We start from the raw sequence: 24,104 nt of genomic DNA, 5'->3' as shown, positions 1-24,104 counted from the left end.
TGTCCACTCTTAATTGTGTGGGTTGTATTTTCCTGATTCCGATTGTGAGCGTGTGATGAGCGCCATGTTTCTAAATACTATATGATGGCCCGGGCTATCATTCTACTCATGGCTGCTCTTGCAAGCAGACGGCCTTGATGTCTATGGCTCCCAGATGGAGCCTGTGAGGACCTAAGGCAGAGAAAGAACTCCTCTGTAGAGGGACTTTTCTGTTTTTCTGATGTCACCCTAGCCCTCCCTCTGTCTTCACTTTCCATCTACTCTTATTTGGCAGCAGGTTACATGAGCATAAGCTCAACTCCCTGAAGCTAGAGCTGAAAAACCAGTGTTGTTAATTAATGATCAATTCTGTCTTGCAATATTAGCCACTTGGAATACATGCTGAATCTACATTAGTTCTCATATTATGAAGAATTTAGCCACCAAGTCAATGAGGGTTAAGGAGGAGATAACTTGGCTTTATTACTTATGTGAATTAGCAAATTGCTGTTTCTTTTTTATTTCTGGATTGTTATAAGTTACTAAATTATTGGATTAACATTCATTTAACATTTAATAACATTTGTTTTGGAATGGATTTTCATCTATTGATACAAGTTTAAGGTCAATTTTGTGGTATGTACATTTCTCCTCTTGTTTAGGTATTTTGTTTATACAGAGCTTTTAAAATGTAATGTGTAATTAAATACCGATTGTATATAGTTACATTAGTTAGGATTTCTAGATATACAGAGATATATTTGAGATGGATAGATAGTCTTCAAACCTTTAAAAGACATTCAGAACATGACATTTAAAATGGTTTAGGGTTTTTCATGACTATGAGACACAATTGGTTCTGGCAAAACCCATTATGTCTGAGAGGAAGATGGTCATCAAAGAAACTTGTTATGGAGTTTGCTTTTAATATAGCAAGACTAGCTATTTGGGCAAGAAACTGCTAAAGGGTGACTGCAAACCTTGCCTAGACTATTTGACTGTTGCTAATAAACTAGACATGCAAGGTCCACAGGAAAGTGATTGCTGAACTCAAAAAACAAATGGACAGTCCTGAAGGATTCCTGCCTCATGGAAGAGTCTACCAGACATTGTGCAGGGCACAGAAAAAAGTGACTGACAAACTGCCAATACAGGTGGACAGTTTAAAGTTCTCTACTTTGCTGAGGAGTCTTCCAGACACACTATAGCCTATGGGCCAAAGATGGATGTGCCAATTTACAGGAGAACTTTGGATAACTGTTCAAGTAGCAAGATGTCTCTGTCATTGCTAGAGTTTATATACTATCCTTCTGTGGTCTTTGAAGACAGATAGTTATGGTTATAGTTTTCCTTAGTTAGGATTAAAGATAAGTTATATATAAGACTTTAGAGTCACAAGGTAGGATAGATGATGGATTATTTTCCTTAAATCTTGCTAAATGTTAGTGGACTAAATATTGTTAACTATAGTTCTTATTTGATAACTGTTTTGTTATATATTTTACTATGTTAAAATTAAAGCCCTTCTTTTTATTTTAGATAGAAAAGAGATGATAGGAGATGTCATTCTGTATATATGTTTCTCTTATTGGTTAATGAATAAAGCCCTGTTGGCCAATAGGAAAGCAAGATAGGTGGGACTAGGAGACAAGGAGGATTCTGGCATATGTAGTAGAGAGAAGTCATGTAGGACATGAGAGAAGAGGTCCGGACCCTCTCTCCAATAAGATAAGACCACATGGAAACACTTAGATGGATAGGAATGGGTTAATATTTAAGACAGAGCTAGCCAATAAGAAACACTAGTAACTGGCCAACAGTTTCATAATTAATACAGTGTCTCTCTGTGTTATTTTGGAGCTGATGTGGCTGTGGGACCAGGCTGGCATGAAACAGCTCTAACACTCTAGTCTCAAGATGCTTAAGGGACTTGAAGGTATAAATGGAGTTGAAAGAGAGTAAATATTTTAAAGTTGTATGAATGTTCTCAGTACGTAGAGCAGGTCCCCTTTAAATCTTTTGGGGTATGAACTAGAGCGAAAAGATCATAAACAAGAACTAAAATGGCTGGGTGTCTTTGGATCCATATGTTTCTTCTTCCTTCTCCTCCCCCTCCTCTTGGGTTTTCTTTTCTCCCGGAGGGGGGGGAGAGGGCAGGGTTTCTCGGTATAACAGCTCTGCTCTGGTTGTTCTAGAACTTGCTCTGTAGGCCAGGCTGGCCTTCCCCCCCACCTCCATCCCTACCTCTGAGTGCTGTGATCAAAGGCATTTGCCACCCCTGCCCAGTCCCATTTGTGTTTTCAAACTGCTGAAGTAGTAGATGTCCTGGGTGGTGCATGCTCAGGAGGTGAAAGGAGTCAGGCACCCAGGCACCAAGGGCCTTTGCTGCTGTGTGAAGGAATTTGGGGTTTATTCTCTAAGAAAATTTTAATAAGCAGAATATCATGAACAGATAAGATTTTTGTAAAAATTACCCTAAGAAGAGTGTATTTGAATGAGTGAAAGCAATTAGATTCCTTAGGACAGCCCAACTCTGAAGCAGGTTGTGATACGAACCTGAAGGAGACCTTCTAGAGTCAGGATCCACTGAAAAATCTTGTTTGACTCCAGCAGTGAGCCCAGAGCCTAAGAAGGCAAGGCAGCTGGTAAACTCAGATGAGGGTCTCCTGCCTCCTGCTTCCGCTGTAGGCGTGGCTATTTTACTTACTGGTATTTGGGCTCAAACCCAGAGCCTCATGCATACTAGGTGAGTCCTCAGCCACCCCCAGCCCTCCATCACAGTTTGGAAATAGCATTCTGGTGGCCTTTCACATGTATATTGTATTATCCACACTAGTAAAACTTGTTTACAACCTTTCTGCCCTGGAGCATAGGCCTTAGAGATTTGAGGACAAAACTATAGAATTTTGTGTGTGCCTAGCACAGAGCTTTGCACGCACAGCTGCCTAGGGTATGTTTGGGGAGTATAACTCCCAGTGCTTCAGTCAATGTTTCTTCCAAACTATCAGTGAAATACAGAATATGAAAAGACCTCTGTGGCTTGCCTTTCCCCTGCCCATTTCCTCTCCAGGATCCAGAGCAAAATGGCAAGAGATATAATAAGCAGATTAAAAAAAAAAATTCCTATGACATTTGTATCACAGGAGATACAAAGATGGCTCAGCTATTGAGAGCCCATACTGTTCTTGCAGAGGTCCCAAGTTCAGTTCTTAGCACTGAGATCTGGAATCTCACAACCACCTGTAGCTCCAGGTCCAGTGTGTCTGATGCCCTCTACTGGCCTCCAAGAGTTGCACCCATGTGCACAGATCTCTCCATGTAATTAACAAGAAACTCTTTCAAAAGTTAAGTTTGTATTACTGTCCATTATCAAAATGTATCTTTATTCTTCCAGAAGCCAGCACTAAAAACCAGTAATAAATATTGATTATAAAAAGTGGCCAGCAGAGTTATGTCTGTAATAATAATGTCTTTAGTGGTTTTACTGTTCAAAAATTGAGCACAGTAATTTGCTTTCATATCTTTTCAAATATTATGTTTTATTTTAATCTGAATTTTATTTCATTCTCCCAACAGATCCGTAATGCCTCCTGCTTGTTTCTTTCAAGATGGATGGGAAATCCGTGGGAGAGCCTACTCAAGTGGTGTCTAAAGTCAAACTTTCCACAAAAGTAGAAAACACAGGACACTGGCTGGTCGAGGATCACACTCAAATATGGGAAGTTTTAAAGACAGAGGAGGTAAGACAATGCTAAACACCAGAGCTGGTACAATGATGGATTTGCTCATACCTGAGACTAGAAAATTCCTGGGATAGCTGACACCCCAGGCCAGCTAGAAAGTCTGTTCAGAGACCAGAGGCACAGCTAAGACTGGAGAGCAGTAAGCCAGAGATATGTCCCTTGGGCATTATTGATGACACAGCAATTCAGGTAAAGGTGGTAATAGTGCTAACAGCCAAAGCATAAAATCATAACTTGAGCTCCTATGTGTGTATCCTGCCCTGTGGGCTCAGATACCCCCTGGTATAGATGAAAGCATTTTTCTTCCTGTCTTCTCTCCCAGGGTTGTTCTCCTGTGGTTTTCTTTTTTCTTAAACCTTTTATTGAGGTCTCAACGAATGCTAGTATAGTGTGTGTGTGGGGGGGGGGGGCGAGTGTTGTATATGTGTGCATGTGTGTTTGTATGTGTGCATGTGTGTTTGTGTGTATGTTTGTGGGTGTATGTGTTTGTATATATATATGTGTGTGTATGTTTGTGTATATATATTGTATGTAGAAGACAGGGATGGGGACAAACCATTCATGTAGTGGAAAGGATACATTTGGCTTTTATTTTTGTGATGTATCTGATATATCTCATAAGTAAAAACGAGGTCCTGAAGAAGCACTTCCCAGAGGCACAACTGAATGAGAATCTGTAACAAGAAGATTAAAAACCAGGATGGAGTTGATAACTCAAGCTTGGGTAGTCATGACCACCTAGCCAGGTGGCTTTAATCCCAACGACACTACCCTACCACAAATGTGGGCAGACTGCACCGTACTCAGGATGACTCACAGAATGCTCTCGGGACACAGTGGGCAATGATGTGACTTTGACAAGTGGCCTTCTCACCTCTGTGTGGTCTATGACGACCCCTCATTAGACCCCTAACTTTGGATCACACCTTTCTCTGCTTGGAATACTCCCATCTTCCATCCTGTGCAGCACACTTACACTCCTCTCCAACACCTTGTAACCCCACTGAGCCTATACACCCGCTGCAGTGTGCCTTAGTTGGATATGCTTTCTCTTTCCTTTGAATAGAGAAGCAGTGAACATGGATGAGCAAATGACTCTGTGGTAGGAAGAAGTGTCCTTTGGGTATATGCTTAAGAGTGGTGTGATGGCTATTCTTGTTGTCAACTTGACTGCACTTGGAATTAATTGTAATTCAGAAATGTGTGGGTAAACCTGCAAGGGATTTTTGTGTGTGTGTGTGTGTGGGGGGGGCTTGGTTTAAAATATATGGATCCACTTCTGGTCTGGACCTCGAGATAGGAAGACACACTTGATCTGGATCGTGAGGCAGGAAGATAGAATTTTTTTAAAACTTTCTTTTTTATTTATTCTTTCTGTCTTTCACATCAAGCATCTTTATCCTGTTCCTTCATATCCACCCTCTACTCTTGCAAACCCCCCAATAGAATAAAATAAAAGTTAAGAGAAATAAAGGAAAAATTCAACCAATCTCATCATGGAAGCTGCAGGGTGACACAGTGAGTCACGCAGTAAACTCTTTTATCCATATTTCTTTACTTGTAAGCGTTCATTGCAAAGCTGGTCTTGTTTGAGGTCTATTGTCTCTGCTACACTATTGATGTTGGGTACTCACTGGGCCTCCTCTTGGAGATCATGTTGTCGTCCTGTGACATGGAGATCTTGCAGCTTTGGGTCTGCAGGACCAGCTCCTTCACATGCTCCAGCAGATCACAGATGAGGTAGATGTTGAGGTGGGCCAACCCATAATCCTGGTTCTGGGCCTGGTTTGTTGCAGGGTTGGTCAGCCCACCACCTCGATCTACCCCATCCTCACCACCAGACTGAGCTCCTCAGCATTGCCCTGGCTAGTTTACCCCTTGCAGTTATGAGTAAGGGGCAGGACCTGTTCTGCTTTCAGATCCACAGGGGTCAGCACTGTCATGCCTACACCATTAGGGCCAGTCAAAGTGCAGTTCTGCAGCTTGTAAGGAACAGGGACAGCTCTCCTACTCTTATGACGTCAGGGACATCTCTCCCACCTGTCACAGGTGGCAAGGGGTTGGGGGGCATATCTCCCCCATCCATACCACCATATGATAGAGAAGGGGTCTACCAGAGCACGCTGGTCAGTAGGGTCAGCTCTACTGTGTTGTCCAGGCAAGGTGCAGGGCCCACTTTCCCAAGTGTTGCAGTCAGTAAAGGGAAGGGTTAGCTCCCTCACCAGCTGAAGGTGGTAGGGTTGAGGGGGGAAGGCATCTTTCCCTTACCCTCTCACTACTACACCACAGATGGGTGGTACATGTAGGGGGTCTGGTCCACACCTTCCTATGTTATGGACATGGAAGAAGGAAGCTTTTGCTCTTTGCCTGCTTGCCCTTGCCTTGCTAACAAGTCCATTCCTTCATTGGTTTTATAGCCTACTTCTTCAGGATTCCAACCTCTACTGCAGACCAGCTAACCATACAGACAAGCCATTCTGATTAGTGTGAATTGAAAGTTTTGATTTCCATTTCCCTGATGACTAAAGATGTTGACCATTTCTTTAATGCTTCTTAGCCATTTGAGTTTCTCTTTCATGAATTCTCTGTTTAGATCCATACCTCATTTTTTATTGGGTTATTTGTTTTCTTAATGTCCAGATTTTTGAGTTCTTTATGTATTCTGGATATTAACCCTCTATAGGATGTGTAATTGATAAAAATCTTTTTTAATTCTATAGGTTGTTGCTTTGTCTGAATGACCTTTGCTTTACAAAAGCTTTTCAGTTTCATGAAGTCTCATTTAAGGATTTTTGCTCTTAGTGCCTATGCTAATGGCATTCTGTTGAGTCATTTCCTGTGCCAATGAGTTCAAGGTTATTTCCAACTTCCTCTTCTATCAGGTTAAGTGTATCTGGTTTTATGTTAAGGTCTTTGATTCATTTGGACTTGAGTTTTATGCAGGGTGGTAAGTATGAATCTATTTGGATTCTTCTACACACAGCCGTCCAACTTGACCAACCCTATTTGTTAAAGATGTTAACTTTTTTCCAGTGTATATTTCTGAGTTTTCAATCAAAACTCAGTATCTGTAAGGGTGCCAACTTATTGGTCTTCATTTCTATTCCATTGACCATTGAGTCTGTGTTTGTGTCAATACCACACTGTTTTTATTACTATGGCTCAGTAGTACAATGTGAGCTCAGGATGGTGATACCTCCAGCAGTTCTCTTATCATTCTGTATTGTTTTAGTTGTCCTAGGGTTTTGTGTGGAAAGCCACTTTAAAGCTAGTTCTTAGCTTGCCATTTTTTTTTCAGACTACTCATTGTGAGCATGGTGGAAATCTACAGATACGGATGCCTATAGTGGTGAATTGTTTTGTGAGGGTAATCCTCTCCATCTCTATCCAGCACTGTGTTTCAAGATGGTCAGCTTTCCCTGTGCTTCCCCAGAGGAAGATTCCCAGTTCATGTTAATGCTGAGGGAATTGCATTTTTGGTATTATGCAGTGTGAATTACATGTAGAGTTTCTCCACTGAACCAGTGCTAGAATTCGAATATTGTTCTTTGCATGACTAAAGTTAATAGAATCCTCATTGGTTACACCAACGCTGTGCTGTAACAAACACAGTTCAAAATGTAAGAAGTTTAACACACTAAAACTTTCTCAGTCACATATCAATCCAATTTCAACATCTGGTGAGAGTGCTTTTCTCCTACATGGTCATCATGAACCCAGGCTACTTCCTTCTCCAAGCTCCTCCATCCTGTAGGGCCCAGAATCTTCTGCATTTAGCTGGCAATCTGCAAAGAAAACAAAAACCAAAAAAGTAAAACAACAGCAAAACAAAACAAAGAAAAAAACAAAATCAGTAGAGGAAATACTGAATTTTGAGTCCTTAATTCACTCGTGCCATGCACTATATGAGTTTGTGTTTTATCGCGGAGAGAAAACCCCATTTAGATGTGGGGATGTCGGGGGTAATGTCTGTTAGGGAAGGTTCTTAGAGTGAAGTTACTGTGTCATGACAAGACAGGTACAAATGAGGTTTGGCTGACAGTTAAATACATTTCACAGACAACAAGACAGAGTTTTACCTGGCTTGGCCAGTGCCCTCTAATGGGTGGACGCTGACCTCAGAGCCCATCTTTGTGGGTTTTACTGCCTTCTAGGCTTTGGCTTTGGAGAGGTCTGATACTTTATTTTACATTTTTTTTTCCATCTACACAGCCCTGGCTGTCCTTGAGTTTGATATGTAGACCAGGCTGGCCTTGAATTTAGAGATCCCTTTACCTCAACAGTGTTGCAATTAAAAGTGTGCACTACCACAGACAGCTTAAGATATTTTGTTTTATCTTATCAAACTTTTTTAGTGTGAGAGTCCACTAGAGAACAATCTAGAAATATGAGTTATTTTAAAGTATGTTCTTAAAATTTAAAAATCTATGTTTTAAAAGTATATCTTTTAAGATGTATTATGCTTAGCAAGTATCATCGTAGGTCATGTAAATTTGTGTTATTCTTTGTTGTATTCAGTTAAGTATTTAGTTATATAAGTTTATACATTAATGAACTTTGTAATCATTTGAAAGTTTCATGTAGTCACCAATTAGTATCATCTATATTTGAAGCTAAAGTGTTTGATTTTTCAGGATAGTGATTAATCATAACTACTCCATATAATGCTCTAAAAATATAAATATTTAATTTTAGATTATAAATAAAATGTATATTTAACAGAAAATATCATCTTTATAGAAGATTCATTTATGAAAACTGTTTTTGTTAGTTTTTCAAGACAGGGCTTCTCTGTGGCTTTGGAGCCTGTCCTGGAAATCTCTCTGTAGACCAGGCTGATCTCAAACTCACAGAGATCCACCTGCCTCTGCCTCCTGGGTGCTGTGATTAATGGCGTGTACAACCACTGCTCGGCAAAAACGTATTTTTATAAGATCTCTGTAGTAGAGTGTAAATAAAATGTGTATTTAACAGAAAGTATTATAATATTTATATAAGATTCATTTATGAAAACATATTTTTGTAAGATCTCTGTAGCTTTAAGTTTCTCAGTGAAGGAGGGAGCAGTGGGAAGACTGCCCAGTTGTGTGATAACAATATCCATTAATTTATGTTATCAGTACTCATTGAACTATATGCATTACCTTCGCTATTGGGTTTTTTTTTTTTTTTAAGACAAAAAGTTTTACCTTGTAATACGGAGTGGTTTGGAACTTGCTCTGTAGCCTCAGACTGGCCTCAAACAATGATCCCGCTTTAGCCTCCTGAGTCCAGGATTACCGTGTGTACCGCCATGCTCAGCCAAAATGTGTGTATTAACTGATTTGTTTTGTTATTTGTCCATCTTAATTCCATAAGGTTTATCTTTAAAAATGGGGTATGGAATAGATGAAGAGAGTTAAACAAAGGAATTGATAATTGAAAGACAGTGTGGTATAGTCATGAACATCCCACAGGTATTCTCAGAGCAGGCAACATAACCTCATACTCTGTGGGTGTGGGTGTCAGGGAAAACAAACACCATAGCAAGCAGTACCTGATTGCATTTTTAAGAGGAAAGTGGAAATCAGCCCAGCCAAAAGGCTTTTTTAGAAGGGAATCAGGTTGACTCTCCATAGGAGAAGGAGTGTTAGAATATTCTAGAATCTTGAGCAACTGTGGCAGAAGAGATGTGGCAAGAGAGGAAGCTGAGAGTGACTATGTAATGAAAAGCCTTAATGAAAACTCAGAAGTTTGGAAGCTATCCTGTGGTCCCTGGGGAGTCAGTGAAGGACTTTAGGCACGGCAGTAACTTGGTCTCATTTGTTTTTCAAAAAGTCTCTATTAGACCTGTGTGGAATGGCCCAGAATGCTTCCAAACCACTGTCGCTTACACTACCTGTTCTCTTCTCTGCCCCCACTGTGGGAGTCAATGCTAAACTAGGGATTATTTGGGGCAGTTCTTTTTTTGCAAGATGGTAATTTTCTTTTCCCAAGGAGACTGTCTGTCCTTGAGACCGTGGCCTTCACCTTAATTTTACTTCGTTTATAAACCTCAAAGCACTGGCACCCTGCTAGACTCAGACTGAAATGAATGCTGGACTGATGGGTGAAGTTTTTCATGATTTAATGGTCATATGTTGTTTCTCTAAATATTGTCATTTCTGTGTATTCTGGAGAGTCATTTGATATATTTTTGAGGCAGCTCTCTGTTACAGTGATTTAGTTTATTATTATATTAGATTTTTGTGGTATTGCTGGTTGACTCTTATTGGGTTGTCATAAACCTTGGACTTATCTGTGTCCAGTTTTTGCATGTGTGAGGAGGCCACTAAAATGGGCAATGTTCTCTGTGGCTGTGGGACAGACACATTCTATGAAAGTGAAGTACTGATTGCATGAACGGGAACAGGACATGACCTTTCTCTCTTTATCCAGCTCAGGGACAGGGCTCTGAGTTGTCACATCACGTTCTCAGAGGAGGAAATAGTAGTGTGTTCATCCTGCAAGCTTTGGGGATTAAATCATACTCATCTGAGGGACAGGACGGGGGGGGGGGGGATCTTTTAAAAACTGGATGACAGTTTGGACAAGCAGTGGGAGTGTGTTGTGTTAAATTCTGAGGAGCCAGCTCTTTGTTGAAGGTAAAGGCTGGTGTTTGATGACAGAGCCCGGACTCTTCTATACAGTTCTCAGGAATTCCTTTTTCTGTCTGCCAAAATTTTCATATGAGGCAAAGAGACAAAAATTTACTTGCTAGGAAGTTATTAGTGCATAAAATGCTTTGAAGCTCGAGTTCTGAGATGAGTAAAGTTGACGTCATCAGTAGTGAGAAATAAAATATTGAGACTGAATGCACGTCAACTGAAGTCTGTAAGGAGAGACGATACAATTGACTGAGCGTCTCCTTTGTATTAACAACTGTGTCTGGCAAATCCGACTCCATGGCTTTTTTGGTGGCTTTGTTTTTTGTTTTGTTTTGTTTTTTGTAAGAGAGAGTGTGAAGGTAAATGAGAAGGGAAGTGGGAAGGATCTGCGAGGTGTTGGGGGAGGGAAAAGAATATAATCAAAATATATTGTACGAAATGCTCAAGAACAAATAAAAACATAAAAAAAAACTGTGCTTGGCACTTTCATACTCATCTATAAATTCAAGCATCAAGCATTCAAGTCCTGGGAAATTTCCTTTTGTTCATAAGAAATGTGAAGATTAGAGGTTAAGGCACATGCCCTAAGATAGGCAGCTGGTAAGTGGCAGAATGAGATTGAAATTCAGTTTGTCTCTCTCCAACTCTGCACTTTGATTTCTTTGTGAAGCTGCCTAGAAGCTTCAGAACCTGCCTGATTCTACGCTTTCTTTTCCCGTTCAAACTTTAGCCGGTTCTTCCTCCGACAGCAAGCTCAGCTCCCAACAAACCAGCAGAGCTTAGGAGAGCATTGCTCTGCAGTGTCCTGTAAACAGACGCTGATGGGCCTGAAGCCACCACCATCTCTATTCCTCACATCCTTGGCAGTCCTTGTGACTGAGTTTCTGTCTTGGTTCCCACCACATAGCATCTGTCTTAGCGGATTTAGGCAGCTATTAGATAGCAGCTCAGACAAACAGCTTATAAATAACAGGCAGTTATTTCTTACAGTTCTGGAGGTGAGAAGTTCACGACCAAGGTGTCAAGCTGGTCAGATTCCAATAAGGGGCCTCATCCAGGTAGCAGACAATTGACATTTTGCTGTGCCCCCATGTGGCAGGGAAAGATGGAGAGCCCTCCAGGGTCTCCTTTTCAAGACCATCCTCACATCCTGAAGACTTCTGAAGGCCCCACTTCCTAATGCACACTGGGAATTAGGATTTCAATGTTCAAACATTGGGGAACACATTCTATTATTATCAGTATCCTGGCTTTGTAAATGGCATCCTGAAACAATTCAGCTCTTTGTAGTCTTGTCTGAGTGACTGAGCTCTGCTCCATTTTGGAACATTTATGCTTCACCTGTTCCTTCCATGGACATTAAAGCCACCCAGAAGCACATCAAAGACCATTGTTTTGTGCTCTTTTATTAGGCAGTCATTGTGGTCATAAGGGGGCATGAAATAGTCATAAGAGGGACATGGAATGGTCATAAGAGGGACATGAAAAACTTTGGCGGGGGGACCAACTTGTCATGCTCACAGGAGGTAAAGCACATCACTCAAGGCCATCTGGAGAGACAGTAGTGTTCGGGAAGCAGTCAGGGGAGGTTTAGACCATTCTTATACAGGAATTAGAGCTGTCAAGCAAGGCAGGACAGGTGAACAGCTTAGCATTGGCTAGTGTGAGGAATTTTGGTGAGCTTTGGGCTGATGTCTGTCTAGCTGCCTGGTAACTAGCCTGGAGCAATTAATACAGGAGATAGCATCTCTTGACTAGATAGAAGTGGTAATTCTGGAGAGGTTAGTTAACCCATGAAGACTTGCTGTGGGCCTCTTACCTTTAGTAATTGGCCAGCTTTCCTGAGAAAGGTACAGTCTCTCATGGCCAAGAAGAGTTTTATAGATGTCGACACATCATAATATATAGAATAGAAGTATTTACAATACAGTTCTTGAAACACAGTTAACACTATGGGCATGCATCTGTAGTCGAGGAAGTTTCTCTGGCTCCAATGTACACTTTATGACTTATTGGTTTTCTCCATTGGTCCTTGTTGCCAGTCTCTCAAGTTCTCAATAACATGTCCCATCAGTCCAAAGCAAAAGGAGGCACTTGGGAAGTTGACCTTTCATTATGATTGACTTTACATTGACATTAGATAGTCCCATTTTAATGCTTCTTCAGGGAGGACAACCTTGATCCCTGTGGTCAGGTTAGTGATAGTCCTGTGTTCTTCTGCCATCACTTGAGAGGTATTTATACATCAAGGCAGGACCTCTGTCATATTCATCTGTATTGAATATTATCCAGTGTGTGGTGCATAGTAGGCACCCAGTACCTACCAGATACATGAGTATATTCATGTGTGAGTGTGTGTGCATTAAGAGAACAGAGAAAGACATTAGCGGTATTCCTCTATTATTTTTCTCTGCCTTATTCCCTTGTGTTGGGTTCACAAAAGGGCTGTGAAGTTAACTGTTTTGGCTAGGTTGGCTGGCCAGGGAACTCTCTACTCTCCAGGATTGAGCTTACAGCCTGTGCAGTCAGCCTGGCTTCTAAATGGGTGCTGAAGATTGAAACTCAGGTCCTCTTGCTTGCACAGCAAACACTCTTACCCACTGAACCATCTTCTCAGGCCCCTCTGCCTTCTTAATAACTCACAATGAGATTAAACTCTACCGTGACTTTCAGAGGGGACAAACCATATTTAAAGCTGGAAAGCGCTTGGTTACACCACACTAGCCATCAAGTGTACGACAGTTGCTTGAACTCCAAACATCTCCTAGATTCTGGAAATTCTCATAGTCCAGGATCACTGTTTTAAATGCATTAAACTTGGCCACACCTTTACCTGTGTCTGGTAAAGAGGCCTTCCTAAGGTTCATAGAGTGCCATCTTTCAGGACCCAGTTAAATGGCAGTGGTGTCCAGAGACACAGATGTTAGGGCTGTGGGCAAACCAGATATAGATGTGTCAGAACCCCTGGGCCTTCTTTTTCTCTAGCTTCAGCAATGTTCTTGAATTCAAGTAGATGGGTTCTCTCCTCTGTGCTTTATAACCTTATTTTATCCTGGCTCAGGTGACATGGGAAAAGGCAAACCCCTCTAGGACATCAGCCAGCATTCTCATGCAGAGACCCATTTCCTATAAAACATCTTAGACTTTTCCAGTTTAGCCTGCTCTTCTTAGGCTCCTATGCCTGGATTGAGTCTTGCTTTCACTATACCAGGCACGGGCATGTCTTTGTGTTTTCATGTAAAAAAACAAGGGAAATCGCAGTAAATTTAATTTATTAACAGGCATGGCGTGGGGGTGGGCATGCAGCCATTTATTAAAATAATTAATTCCTGAATATCTCAGTCTCTGAGAAAAAGGCTTGAAACAACTCTTTCAGCACTTTATTTCTTTTCTTTTTATTTTTTTCAAGACTGTGCTTCCCTGTGCAGTTCCCTGCTGTCCTGGAGCTCATCCTGTAGCCCAGGCTGACCTTAAATTCACAGGAATCTGCCTGCCTCTGCCTCCCCAGTGCTGGATTAAAGGCGTGCTTCTTAAAGTGCAGTAAACTTGAGGATCTCCTTTTGCTTCATCAGGAAACCCTTCATGTCAGGACACTCTTGACATGGGGCCAGGAAGAGGCAGGGCATGAGGTGAGGGGGCTTACAGAGCGACCTGTTTCCATAGATGTTTTGGAGAGTAGGTAAGTAAAAGTCTGTCAGTCTGTCCTTCTGACTTGTCTTTCCTCAGAAGTGGCAAAGGTTTGGAAGGGATGACATTATTTAAATGTATCTCTGCCTTACAAATATTGGGTAGAAAATTGGGAGAGGTTGTCTCTTCGCCATCATGGCGAGTAGCTGGTAGTGACCCCACTATCCTCTGGCTCGGGTTTGGCAGTGTCTGCACACCTGTGCTAGACTTGCTTCCTCCAAATCTGGTATCCAGTATAATAACCTTGTGTTCTTGGTGAGAGTGCCTGCTCTAGCAAGCTTAGAAAATGTTGTAAATGAAGAAGATTTCAGAAAGGCAGAGTTCGGGGGAATGAGGCGGGAAGGAAGATCACCCATGAGAAAGGTTAAAATTCTTCAGGACATTGCCTCTTTACTGGCAGCACTATGGCTCTGCACACCATGCTGGTCTTTCCACTGAATGCTGGGAATTTCCTCCCCGCCCATCACACTGTGATGCCCACCCATTGTGGTACCTGCATCCCAGCATTCAGGAAACTGAGACAGGAGGATTCACTATTACCCTGTCTCAACAAAGGAGGTGTGCCCTTTCCCTCTGTTTGTCCCTCTGCCCATCCGTCCATCCGTCCCTTCCTCCCTCTCTTCCTGTCTCCCTCCCCTCCCTTCCTCTCTCCCTCACCTTCCCTCTCTTCCAGTATTACACTTTGAAAGGCGCAGCTTTAGGGAGGAAGGATTTGTTGGCCCATAGTCCGAGGAGACACAGCACATCATGGCAGGAAAGGAAAGCATGGCGACAGTGGGAACAGTTTGTCAAAGGTGACAGCCCAAGAGTTTGTCAACTGTGGCATGGTCAGCATCATCTCTGCAGTCAGGAAACAGAGGAGTTGACTGGGGCAGGACATAGGGCTTGACTGTAACCCTCAAGGTCCACCCTCCAGTGACACACTTCCTCAAGCTAGGCTGCACCTCCCAAAAGTTCTAACCTGTGACCTTTCAAGCAGCCCCACAGCTGGAGAACGTGAGCCAATGGGGATGTTCAAATCTAAACTATAGCACTCTTTGTCCTTTCCTTTTTCTGTCCTCCTTCTTCCCTCATGTCCCCCTCCTTTTCCTCCCCGCCCGTTCCTCTCTCCTGGCCCTTGTTTCTTTAATGCACGTGTTGTATTAATTACTTCTTGCTTGTTTGAGCCCTTTTTTAGACACCAGTTCCTGGGATGAAGCATTACACCCTGTTTTACTCACAGCTGTGTCATTACAATGTTGAGATGTTTGTTGAATGAACACATAGCAAACAAGCGAACAAGGTCATGGACAGATCAGTAACTCTCTTAGTGTGTCAAAGTGACAATTTCCATCTCTTGGTATTAGAAATGTTTTTCTCTGACATCATGAAAGAACAGATCTAGAGCTCAGAACTGAGAGTTTCATTGTGGGGCTTGTGTTTTCCAATAATAGGAAGCATTACAGTTTTACTGGGCTTCTGAGAATCAACAAGGTATGTACATAGTAGAAACAGTGACAGAGAAACAATTGATGAAGAGAATCTTCCGTAAGCAGAGGTTCCCTCCCACTCTTGTTTACCCTTATGGGCGGCTGTGCTTACAAACTAGTTCATTGTTGCCTCAAACATTCATTTTCAGTAAGATAAATGCCATGCCGGAACAAATCTGAATTGTTTCAAAGTTGACCAAGGCAGTTAAACATGGCGGAAAAGAGACTGGGACATTGTGATGTGGGAATCATGTTTTATCATGATTTGGTTTTAAGGGGTAATTGAGAGTGTGTGTGGGGGGGATTCAAGGAGGCAAAAAAGAGCCAGGAATCCAAACAGGTGTCCAGAAGTATTATCATTTACTGAGCGAAGTTCAAACTTCAGGTACTATTGTGACAAATGAAGTGAGGAATTCTGAGGGGTTTACACTAGGGGCTCCATGGAACTGTGTGGGAAAGCCCTAGGTTTAAAGCATGCACAGGAAGTCTCTTGAGTGGAGGATGGCAGCAACTGTTTCCTGCAGCAAGCAGAGTGTGCAGGATAGAAGACGCAAAGGCTTTGCTGGGCCAGACCCAAGCCTCATAAGACCTGGAGGAGAGGACTGGGAAGACACAGGCGAATAGGCCAAGATGTTCATCCCAAGTATCACACCTGGTTTCATTGTGTAAAAAAATATATATAGTTTCCTTATAAAGTCTTCCCACACCACAAGTGTAAACTCTAGTCCTTATAGGAACATGAAAAAGATTCCAGGAACCCTTTAGTCAGTAGTTTGTCATTTGTCACCTTAATCAGGGGGGTTGATTCAGCCTTTTGCTACTGTTTTTATTGATTTGCTTTGATGCATAACACACACACACACACACACACACACACACACACACACACACACACACAGAGATCCTTTTTTGCAAAGGAGACATTCCGTGGACTCATGTTACTTCCTCACTTCCTATTCTTCAGCTTAGCCCTATTAGGCAGAATGCTTATGTGTATAGTGCTCTGTTTAGCTTAGCTTTCTGCACATTTATGAGCCATAGCAGCGCACAGCCCGTAGTAGGCACTTCATTGATATGTTAAGTGAGTGGATGAATAGCATGTGTGAAAGTCCATTCTCTGGCTCAGACAGCTCATGTTCCTTCCAAACATCGACAGAACTCTGTATGTAAGGAATGAAGAGAAAAGCACCACGGATTTTGCATCTAAGCACAATAGGTTGAAGTGTGGTCCTGACTTTTCCTTGCTGTGTAAACCTTGGGCAGGAGTTAATCCTTTAAGTCTAGCTTTAAAAAAATCTAGAAGATGTGTACATTAATATCCCTACAGGAAGCCTGAACATACAGTGTACACATACCATTTAGATAAAGGCTAGCACACAGGGCTCATTAATATTGTTCCCAATTTTTCTCTACTCTAGTTCACTCAGATTGGCCACAAAACCATTAGCATACATTTTTTTAAAGACATGTTTCACTTTTAATTGTGTATGTGTGATGTATATGTGTGTGTGTGTGCTTCTCTCTATGATGTATGTGTGGGTGTGTGTACATGACTGCAGGCATCCATGGAGGCCAGAAGAGTGTGTTGGATACCCTGCAGCTGGAGTTTTAGGTTGTGAGCTATCTGAAGTAGGTGCTGGGAACTGAATTCAGGTCCCCTGCAAGAGAAGAATGTGCTTTTTAGCCAATGAGCCATCTTTCCAGCTTCCTGAAAATAATCTTTAATAAACTGAAGTAATGTGAAAAACTATTGACATTTGTCAATTCCAGGTAGTGGCAATATGAATATGATTTTATATATTTGTGTTCCTTGTGTCTTTTACATATCTAAAGATTAAGTTATTAAAACAATTAGCTGTAAAGACATATTATTAGAGAAAACGTCTGAAATGAAATACTACCTTAGTGAATGTAGGACTCATTCCATTTATATTGAGTTAGGCTTGTCCATTAGCTCTCACGAGCATCAATGTAACACAACTCTGCCTTGGAGTCTTCACTTTAGTGGGAATACAGACTTACTTATTTAATGTCATTATTCATGTGATAAGGGCAATTAAAAGGAAATACATGGTTGCAGAGGGACAGAGCATAAAGAAAAAGAATAATGGGTGATATTTAGGGGTAGTGATATGTAAACTGGCACCTGGAGAATGGACAGGGTGGGTGTTATCCTCACCAAACAGAGCATGTGTGTGCACAGGTCAGAGAGACAGGAGAATGCAGAGCAGCTCAATAGGGATGGAGAGCAAGGGTGAGGCAGGGCCAGATTATGGCTGGTCATACTCACTCCCTACCTCTGGGGCAGATTTCGACCACAAAAACATCAAATATCCACCCCACATCTGCTGCTGTTGATGAGGTTTAACTTTAAACCATTATTATTTTTTTTTTACTATCTATCTGTTTATTTATATATTTGTGGTGTGTGTGTGTACATGAGTGCTGGTCCCTGTGGAGACCAGATGAATCAGATGGAGCTGGAGTTGCTGTGAGATATGGACATGGGTGCGAGACTTGAACTCAGGTCCTCTGCGAGAGCAGTGCTTGCCCTTAAACCCGAACCTTCTCTACAGCCACCAGGTTGACTCTTAAAAATTTATTATTGTGGCAGGTGTGGTGGCACACATCTCTAATCCCAACACTCAGGAGGCAGAGGCAGGTGATCTCTGTGAATCTGAGGCCAGCCTGATCTACAACGTGAATTCTCACAGAGAAATCCTGTCTTGAAAAACAAAAAACAAGCTAACAAATAAACAAAACAAAAAAACCCAAAAAAGCCACAAAACAACACTCCCCCAAATTATTATTATTATTATTGTTGTTGTTGTTGTTATTTTATATTGGGAGCTCATACCACAGACCATGTGTGCAGGTGAGGGGACAACTTTACAGAGTCTCTCTGTCCTTCCTCCTTTGCATTCTAGACTGGATGGCAAGTACCTTCACCCGCTCCACTCTCACGGGGCCAGGCCTCACTTTTTGTGTTCAGGTTGTCAACACCGAGGAACCGATAATTCAGAGTCTGGTTTCTAGGGAAACGCCATGTTTTCTGGGGAGTCTGCAGTCACCGCAGCTTTTTTTTTTCAACAGACAGAAATGTATGTTACAACATATGAATGCATTCAGCATAGAACTCCTGTCTCCTCTGTATTTTTAGTCAGTAAACTGGTGGAAGCTGGCCTGAGCCTCCTCGGTGCCTTGGTTGGCTTATCATCAGCAGAAGGCATTGATACAGGCTTTTCTTTCTCTCTCTCTTTCTTTCTTTCTTTTTGTATTTCTTTTTTTTATTTTATATAACCAAGTCCATTTAAATGAAAACAAACATTTATAGACAATATCTGTCATGGGGGATTCGAAGAAGATTCAGAAATCCTGGCTGATACAGGCTTTTCTGAGAACTGTCTGGACTTAGACGCAGACCTGAGGACAGTGGTTTGGAATCTAGCCTGTAGGTAGACAAGCTTTGTAGTGCTAAGTTAACTTTTTCCTTTATTGGCTGGTTCTCCTCTTCCATCAGACAGATCCTGTTTGCTGACTTGCTTTTGAGTTGTTGAAACTAGTAAGCGGTTTTACAATCTGGGAAATCTTTCTTCTTAACAGAGCCAATGGCATTATCATATGGCATCAGGACATGACGTTTGGAATACAGTTGCACTGGGTCAGACAAGGATGATTGCACTCTAATGACAGTCATTTGCAATATCTGATCATGTTCAAATGCAGGGCCATTCCACAGGGTTTCAAACAATTTGGTATACAGCTAACCATCTGGTGACCTTGCCTGTGACTCCTCAGGGAGGGAGTTGATAGAAAAGCTGAGGATTTGAGCTTGTGACTTACCCAAAGTTGCAGAATAACATTATAACCCTAATTTCCAACTATTGTTTCATAGACTTAGTTTTTACAATTCTGTGAGATTCCCAAAGACCAAGTTTTACAAAACCGAATTATGAGACAAAGTTCCTGGACATTCTCTTCTAATCTGGGAGTATACTTTTTATTGTTTTTTTTTTGTTTGTTTGTTTGTTTGGGTTTTTTTTTGTCATTCTGAAGAAATGACTAGAAGGGAGGATGATTTGTTTTGTTCAGTGCCAGGGGTGCAGTCCATCATAGTGGGTAGGATGTCATCATAGCGGGGAGGATGTCATCGTAGTGGGCAGGATGCCATAGCAAAGAAGCTCACCTCATGGTGGCCAGGAAGCAAAGAGGGGGCCTACACAGCTAACTTTCTCTTCTTCTTTTATTGTATTCATGTTCTGAGCCTTTGGGATAGTGACACCCATCTTTAGGATGCCCCCTGTTGTAAATAATCTTTTCTGGAGCACCCCCTTTGTAGATACCCCAGGGGGTATACTTCCCTTCATCTCCCAGCATCTATGATGGTTAGGGTGGTTTTAATTGTCAACTTGACACAATCTAGAGTCTCCAGGGAAGAGAGGCTCAGTGAGAGACTGTGTGCATCAGACTGGCCTGTGGGTGCCGTGCGTCTGCAGGAGATGATCTTGATGACGTTAATGGAGGTGGGGCAACCCAGTCTGTAAGTGGTCAGTATTCCCAGTACTCTCACTATAGAAAAGAGGAGAGAGCGAACAGAGCTGGGGTGTGCAGGCATGCACGCCCTCTCTCTGCTCTTCACTGTGTTTGTATGTAACCAGCTGTTTCAACTCCTGCCCCTGACACCTTCTCAGTGATAGAACCAACCTGGAATTAATTAAAATAACCCTAGTCTAAGGCTCCTTTTTCAGGGCAAAACCAGCACAGCATCTCTCAGTCCCATCCAATTAACAATCAAGATTAACCATGGCAATTGTTATTTGTGTTCTTTTGATGACTTTGTTCTCACTCTGACCCCTCAACCCAACCTACTGCTAACATGTCATCCAAAAGCGGGGTGCTTGAGGGGGCAGATCACCTTATGGTTCCCTTTATATGTCCAAGAATATCAGCTTACAGGTTTGGGGAACATCCCTTTTGCCTCCGTTTTTTTATCCCTAATATTTAACGTTCTCAGTAGTTCTGAACAGGATGCAGTTACTTTTGGCTCCATTTCCATCCCACATGGTGATTTTTAGATGGATCTGTGGAGTCTTGTTCTCAGAGGAAGATCTGAGGCTGCATTTTGAGGGTTAAACCACTACAAGGCCCAACTGGCCTCCATCAGCCGAATGTAGCTTGGGGTTATTGGCAGCGCTACTGTTTGGAATTCTATAGGAAAGAAAAGAAGCCATGTCCTCTAGGAGAGAGAAGGAAAAGAGGGAGGAGGAGGGAGGGAGAGAGGTGGGGAGGAGGCACTAAGGAAAAGCAGGAGATGGAGGGCATTGATAGAATGGGGCTTTTCTTAGTGACCGCATAAGCAGTAAGGGGAAAATTACCTACAAGCTAAGGTTTTATTAAGTTAAGGAAGATAATGTTTGAATACACTTTTTTAATGGTGTACGAGACTTAGGGACCTTATTTGTATAATATGTTCATGTTCTTTGTGGAGGTAAACAGAAAAATGTGGGTTATCTTGAGGGCCGCAGAAGTTAGGAAGAATGTAGAACCCAGAATGAAAGAGAGTGTACTATCCATAGTCAAGATTGTCCTCAGTTCACTTGTCTCCAAACAAGGCTTCAAGACCTTGGTCATATTTTGGAGTAGGACACACTTTTCCAGATCATTATCAAAAGTGAACCATATTCCCTGAGGTCTGTATTCCAGCCTTGTTTGAAGACAAATGAACAGTGACGAGGAAGCAATTTCTAAAAGAAACAATTCTGTTTCCTGGCACAATTATACACTTGGTACTGCTGAATTGGAGCCCGTTGACTCTCATTTCAGTCCTTCTGGAGACACCTGCCAGGGGCTGGAACAGCAACAGAGCTTCACACTCCTCTCTTACCACATCAGGCTTTCAGCAGCAAGGGAGCACAATAGCTACCTATTGGGTGGGGAGGTGTCAAAGATTTAAAATGACAACTTACAGTGTTGAAAAGGAAAAAAAAAAAAAAAAAAACAAACCAAACCCACAGAACCCTCCTTTGTTCTCTTGCGAGTAAAGAGATTCCATTAGAATATGTGCTTAAACGTGAAGGCATTAAGATGACCCCCAGTGTTAACTCGAGGACATTGTGTGTGGCAGCCCCCCAAAGTTAATTGTGGGCCATGCAAATGAGATATCCCCAAGATTCATCTAAGATTCCATGTGCTTCAGATACTGTGCACGTGCTGATTCAGATATTTATTATTTTGTGGATTGTGTTAGAGACTTTAAAAAAGGAGACAGGCATAGAGATGAGGAAACAAAATTTTATATGTTTTTATGAATAATGGGGAAACATCTGTGTAAAGATGAATAATCTGTTTGTGAAGGGAGAACTGGGCCAGGTTGAAGAATTTCCAGTTTATAAGAGGGAAAAGTAGCTAACTAGTGTGCAAGATGCTTGGGTCAAACAGTACTCAATGCTGATTGAGTTTATTCTTTATGTGAAATCCTTGGTGAGAGATGAAGGATGTGAATTTGGCAGAGTTCATGTTGAGTACCATTTCCGTGCTAGGGGAACCCTGTGAGCCTATAGAACAGTCGTACTGTGCTAAACTAAATCCTTTTCTTTGGGGAATGGTTGCATCGGGAAAGTGGACTCAAGAAATGGGTTGTCTGAATTGATGACAGTTTTTCTGCTTGGAAATTAATCTAGAAATTGTACATCTGTGAGATGTTGCTTGGTGTTGTCATTCCTCATCTTTTTGGAACAAATGCCAGGTGATGCAATTTTAATGTCCCTAACATGTTTTGTGTCATTTTGCAATAGCATGATAAATTTGAATGAATACACCCTTCTGCTTTGGACCAGTGCCCCTTGTCATCAAAGGCATCCATTTTTGAAACAGCTGTTTGGGTTGAGGGATTCAGGATGTGGCCATGAGACAGATCAAAGCTAATTGGCCCGTAGGGTAAGAAGGCTCATGACCTTGGCCTGTAACTAGCCGAAGTAACCTGCCCCATGGGCGGGTCGCCTTCCTTTCCTGGAGAAGCTCCAGCATTTAGAAATTATCCAACAGGGTTTGTCATCTTACTGATCTATCCTCTTCTTGTCCCAGTGAGAAATGCTTGGAAGATGGGTGAGATAGAGAAGATTCTGGGAAGATTTTGAGATTGCTATTTGGGGATAACTGTCAGGTAGACAAAAGAAAATTAGTCACACCTATGTGACAGGATTTGTTTCCAATCAGTGCTAGCTGGTCTTTCGCTCAGATAGATGTTAACCTCGTTCCATCCTGGAAGCCACTGAGGTAGGTTTGAAGCAATAGAATGCCCCTTGGTGTGTATCATGTACAGAAATTAAGTGACCCTTTCAGCACAGTGGCCTCTTCCGCCTCAGCTTTGCCTTCCATCTTCATACCATGCAGATAAATACTTGAGTGGGCCACTTAGATTGTGGACGTGCAGTGGATTAATGAAGCTGCCATTTGAAGCTGTACACAAGAGCCAAGACTCCCCAGCACAACGGAACCATGCCATTAGTGGAAACAGAGCCACCAGCTGCTCTTGGAGGTCTGCTCTCTGTTCTTGGTTTGTTGGTCTGTTGCCACAAAGGTTCGTCAGCTTCCCCTGTGGCTGGCCATCAGGAAGAGGGAAAGTTTGTTCGGTCTTCTGGTGAGCTTGGGACCAGGTTGTGATCCTTCATATTTTCCTGTAAGAACCAGTGATTATTATCAAAGATTCTTTTAAAATGAAGTAAGTATGAAAACAAAAATCAAAATTCTGAGATGAGGCCATGATTACTCTTTTTTTTTCTATTTCCTCCTCCACCTTGATGCATAGTAAACACTTTTTTATTTTTATTTATTTTTTTATGGATGAGACTATTACAGATTTATCTTCTAAGAATCTTTCCTTCCCTCTTTGTCCATATACCTAACTGCTGTTGAAGGCATCAACTTAGAGACTCACTGAAACAATAATAGCATATTAGGTTTTGCACATGTGTATGTTGTATACATGTGTATTCACTGGTGTATTTATTTGTGTATGCAGGTCAGAAGTTGTCTAGAGTCGTTCTTTATTGCTCCCCTATTTATGTTTTGAGCAAGGTCTTTCACTGAATCCAGAGCACATCATTGTGACTAGATTGACTCCTCTTCCAGTCCCTGGGAGCCCCCTGTCTCCACCCCACCCCCACCCACTCCCAACAAGCAATGGGATTTCAGGCTTGTGTTTCCCCACCCAGAAGCTGGAGATTGAAACTCAGGTCCCCACACTTGCCCAGCAAGCACCTACACACTATTCACTGAGCCATCTACCCATTATTATTGGATGATAATAATAAAAAACTCAAACAGAGTTACCATATCTTTCCCCAAAGCTACCCTCCCATACTAAGCTGTTCTAGAACTCCATCTCAAGCCCCTTAAAAAAAAAAAAAAAAAAACTTAGGCAGGAATACGTCCTTGAAATTCACCCCAGAAGAAAAAGATCACACACATGCTTCTCTGTATGTAAGTAGTCTGCTCCATATATTCGTGTGTTGATTTTAACATGTAAGGGGCCATTCTGTACATGCTGCTCTGTCCTTGGCCTTTTTCTCCACAGTGATGTATCTTACAAACAATTTGAA

At 41.9% G+C, this 24,104-nt stretch overlaps 1 protein-coding gene across 2 annotated transcripts in view; it reads left to right on the top strand.

Moving 5' to 3' along the window:
- Positions 1-24,104, top strand: part of Rgl1 (ral guanine nucleotide dissociation stimulator like 1) — a 238,764-nt gene that overhangs the window by 86,468 nt on the left and 128,192 nt on the right. For both annotated transcript variants that reach the window (XM_051185982.1, XM_051185979.1), the window contains exon 2: positions 3,556-3,719. In XM_051185982.1, the coding sequence (XP_051041939.1) occupies positions 3,588-3,719 (132 nt within the window). In that variant the 5' untranslated portion in view covers positions 3,556-3,587. The remainder of the gene's footprint in view (positions 1-3,555; positions 3,720-24,104) is intronic.

This window comes from Phodopus roborovskii, unplaced genomic scaffold (assembly GCF_943737965.1).
Source record: "Phodopus roborovskii unplaced genomic scaffold, PHOROB, whole genome shotgun sequence".
Lineage (NCBI taxonomy): Eukaryota > Metazoa > Chordata > Mammalia > Rodentia > Cricetidae > Phodopus > Phodopus roborovskii.
The sequence above is the reverse complement of the archived record's forward strand: the minus strand, read 5'-3'. Positions and strand labels throughout refer to the sequence as shown.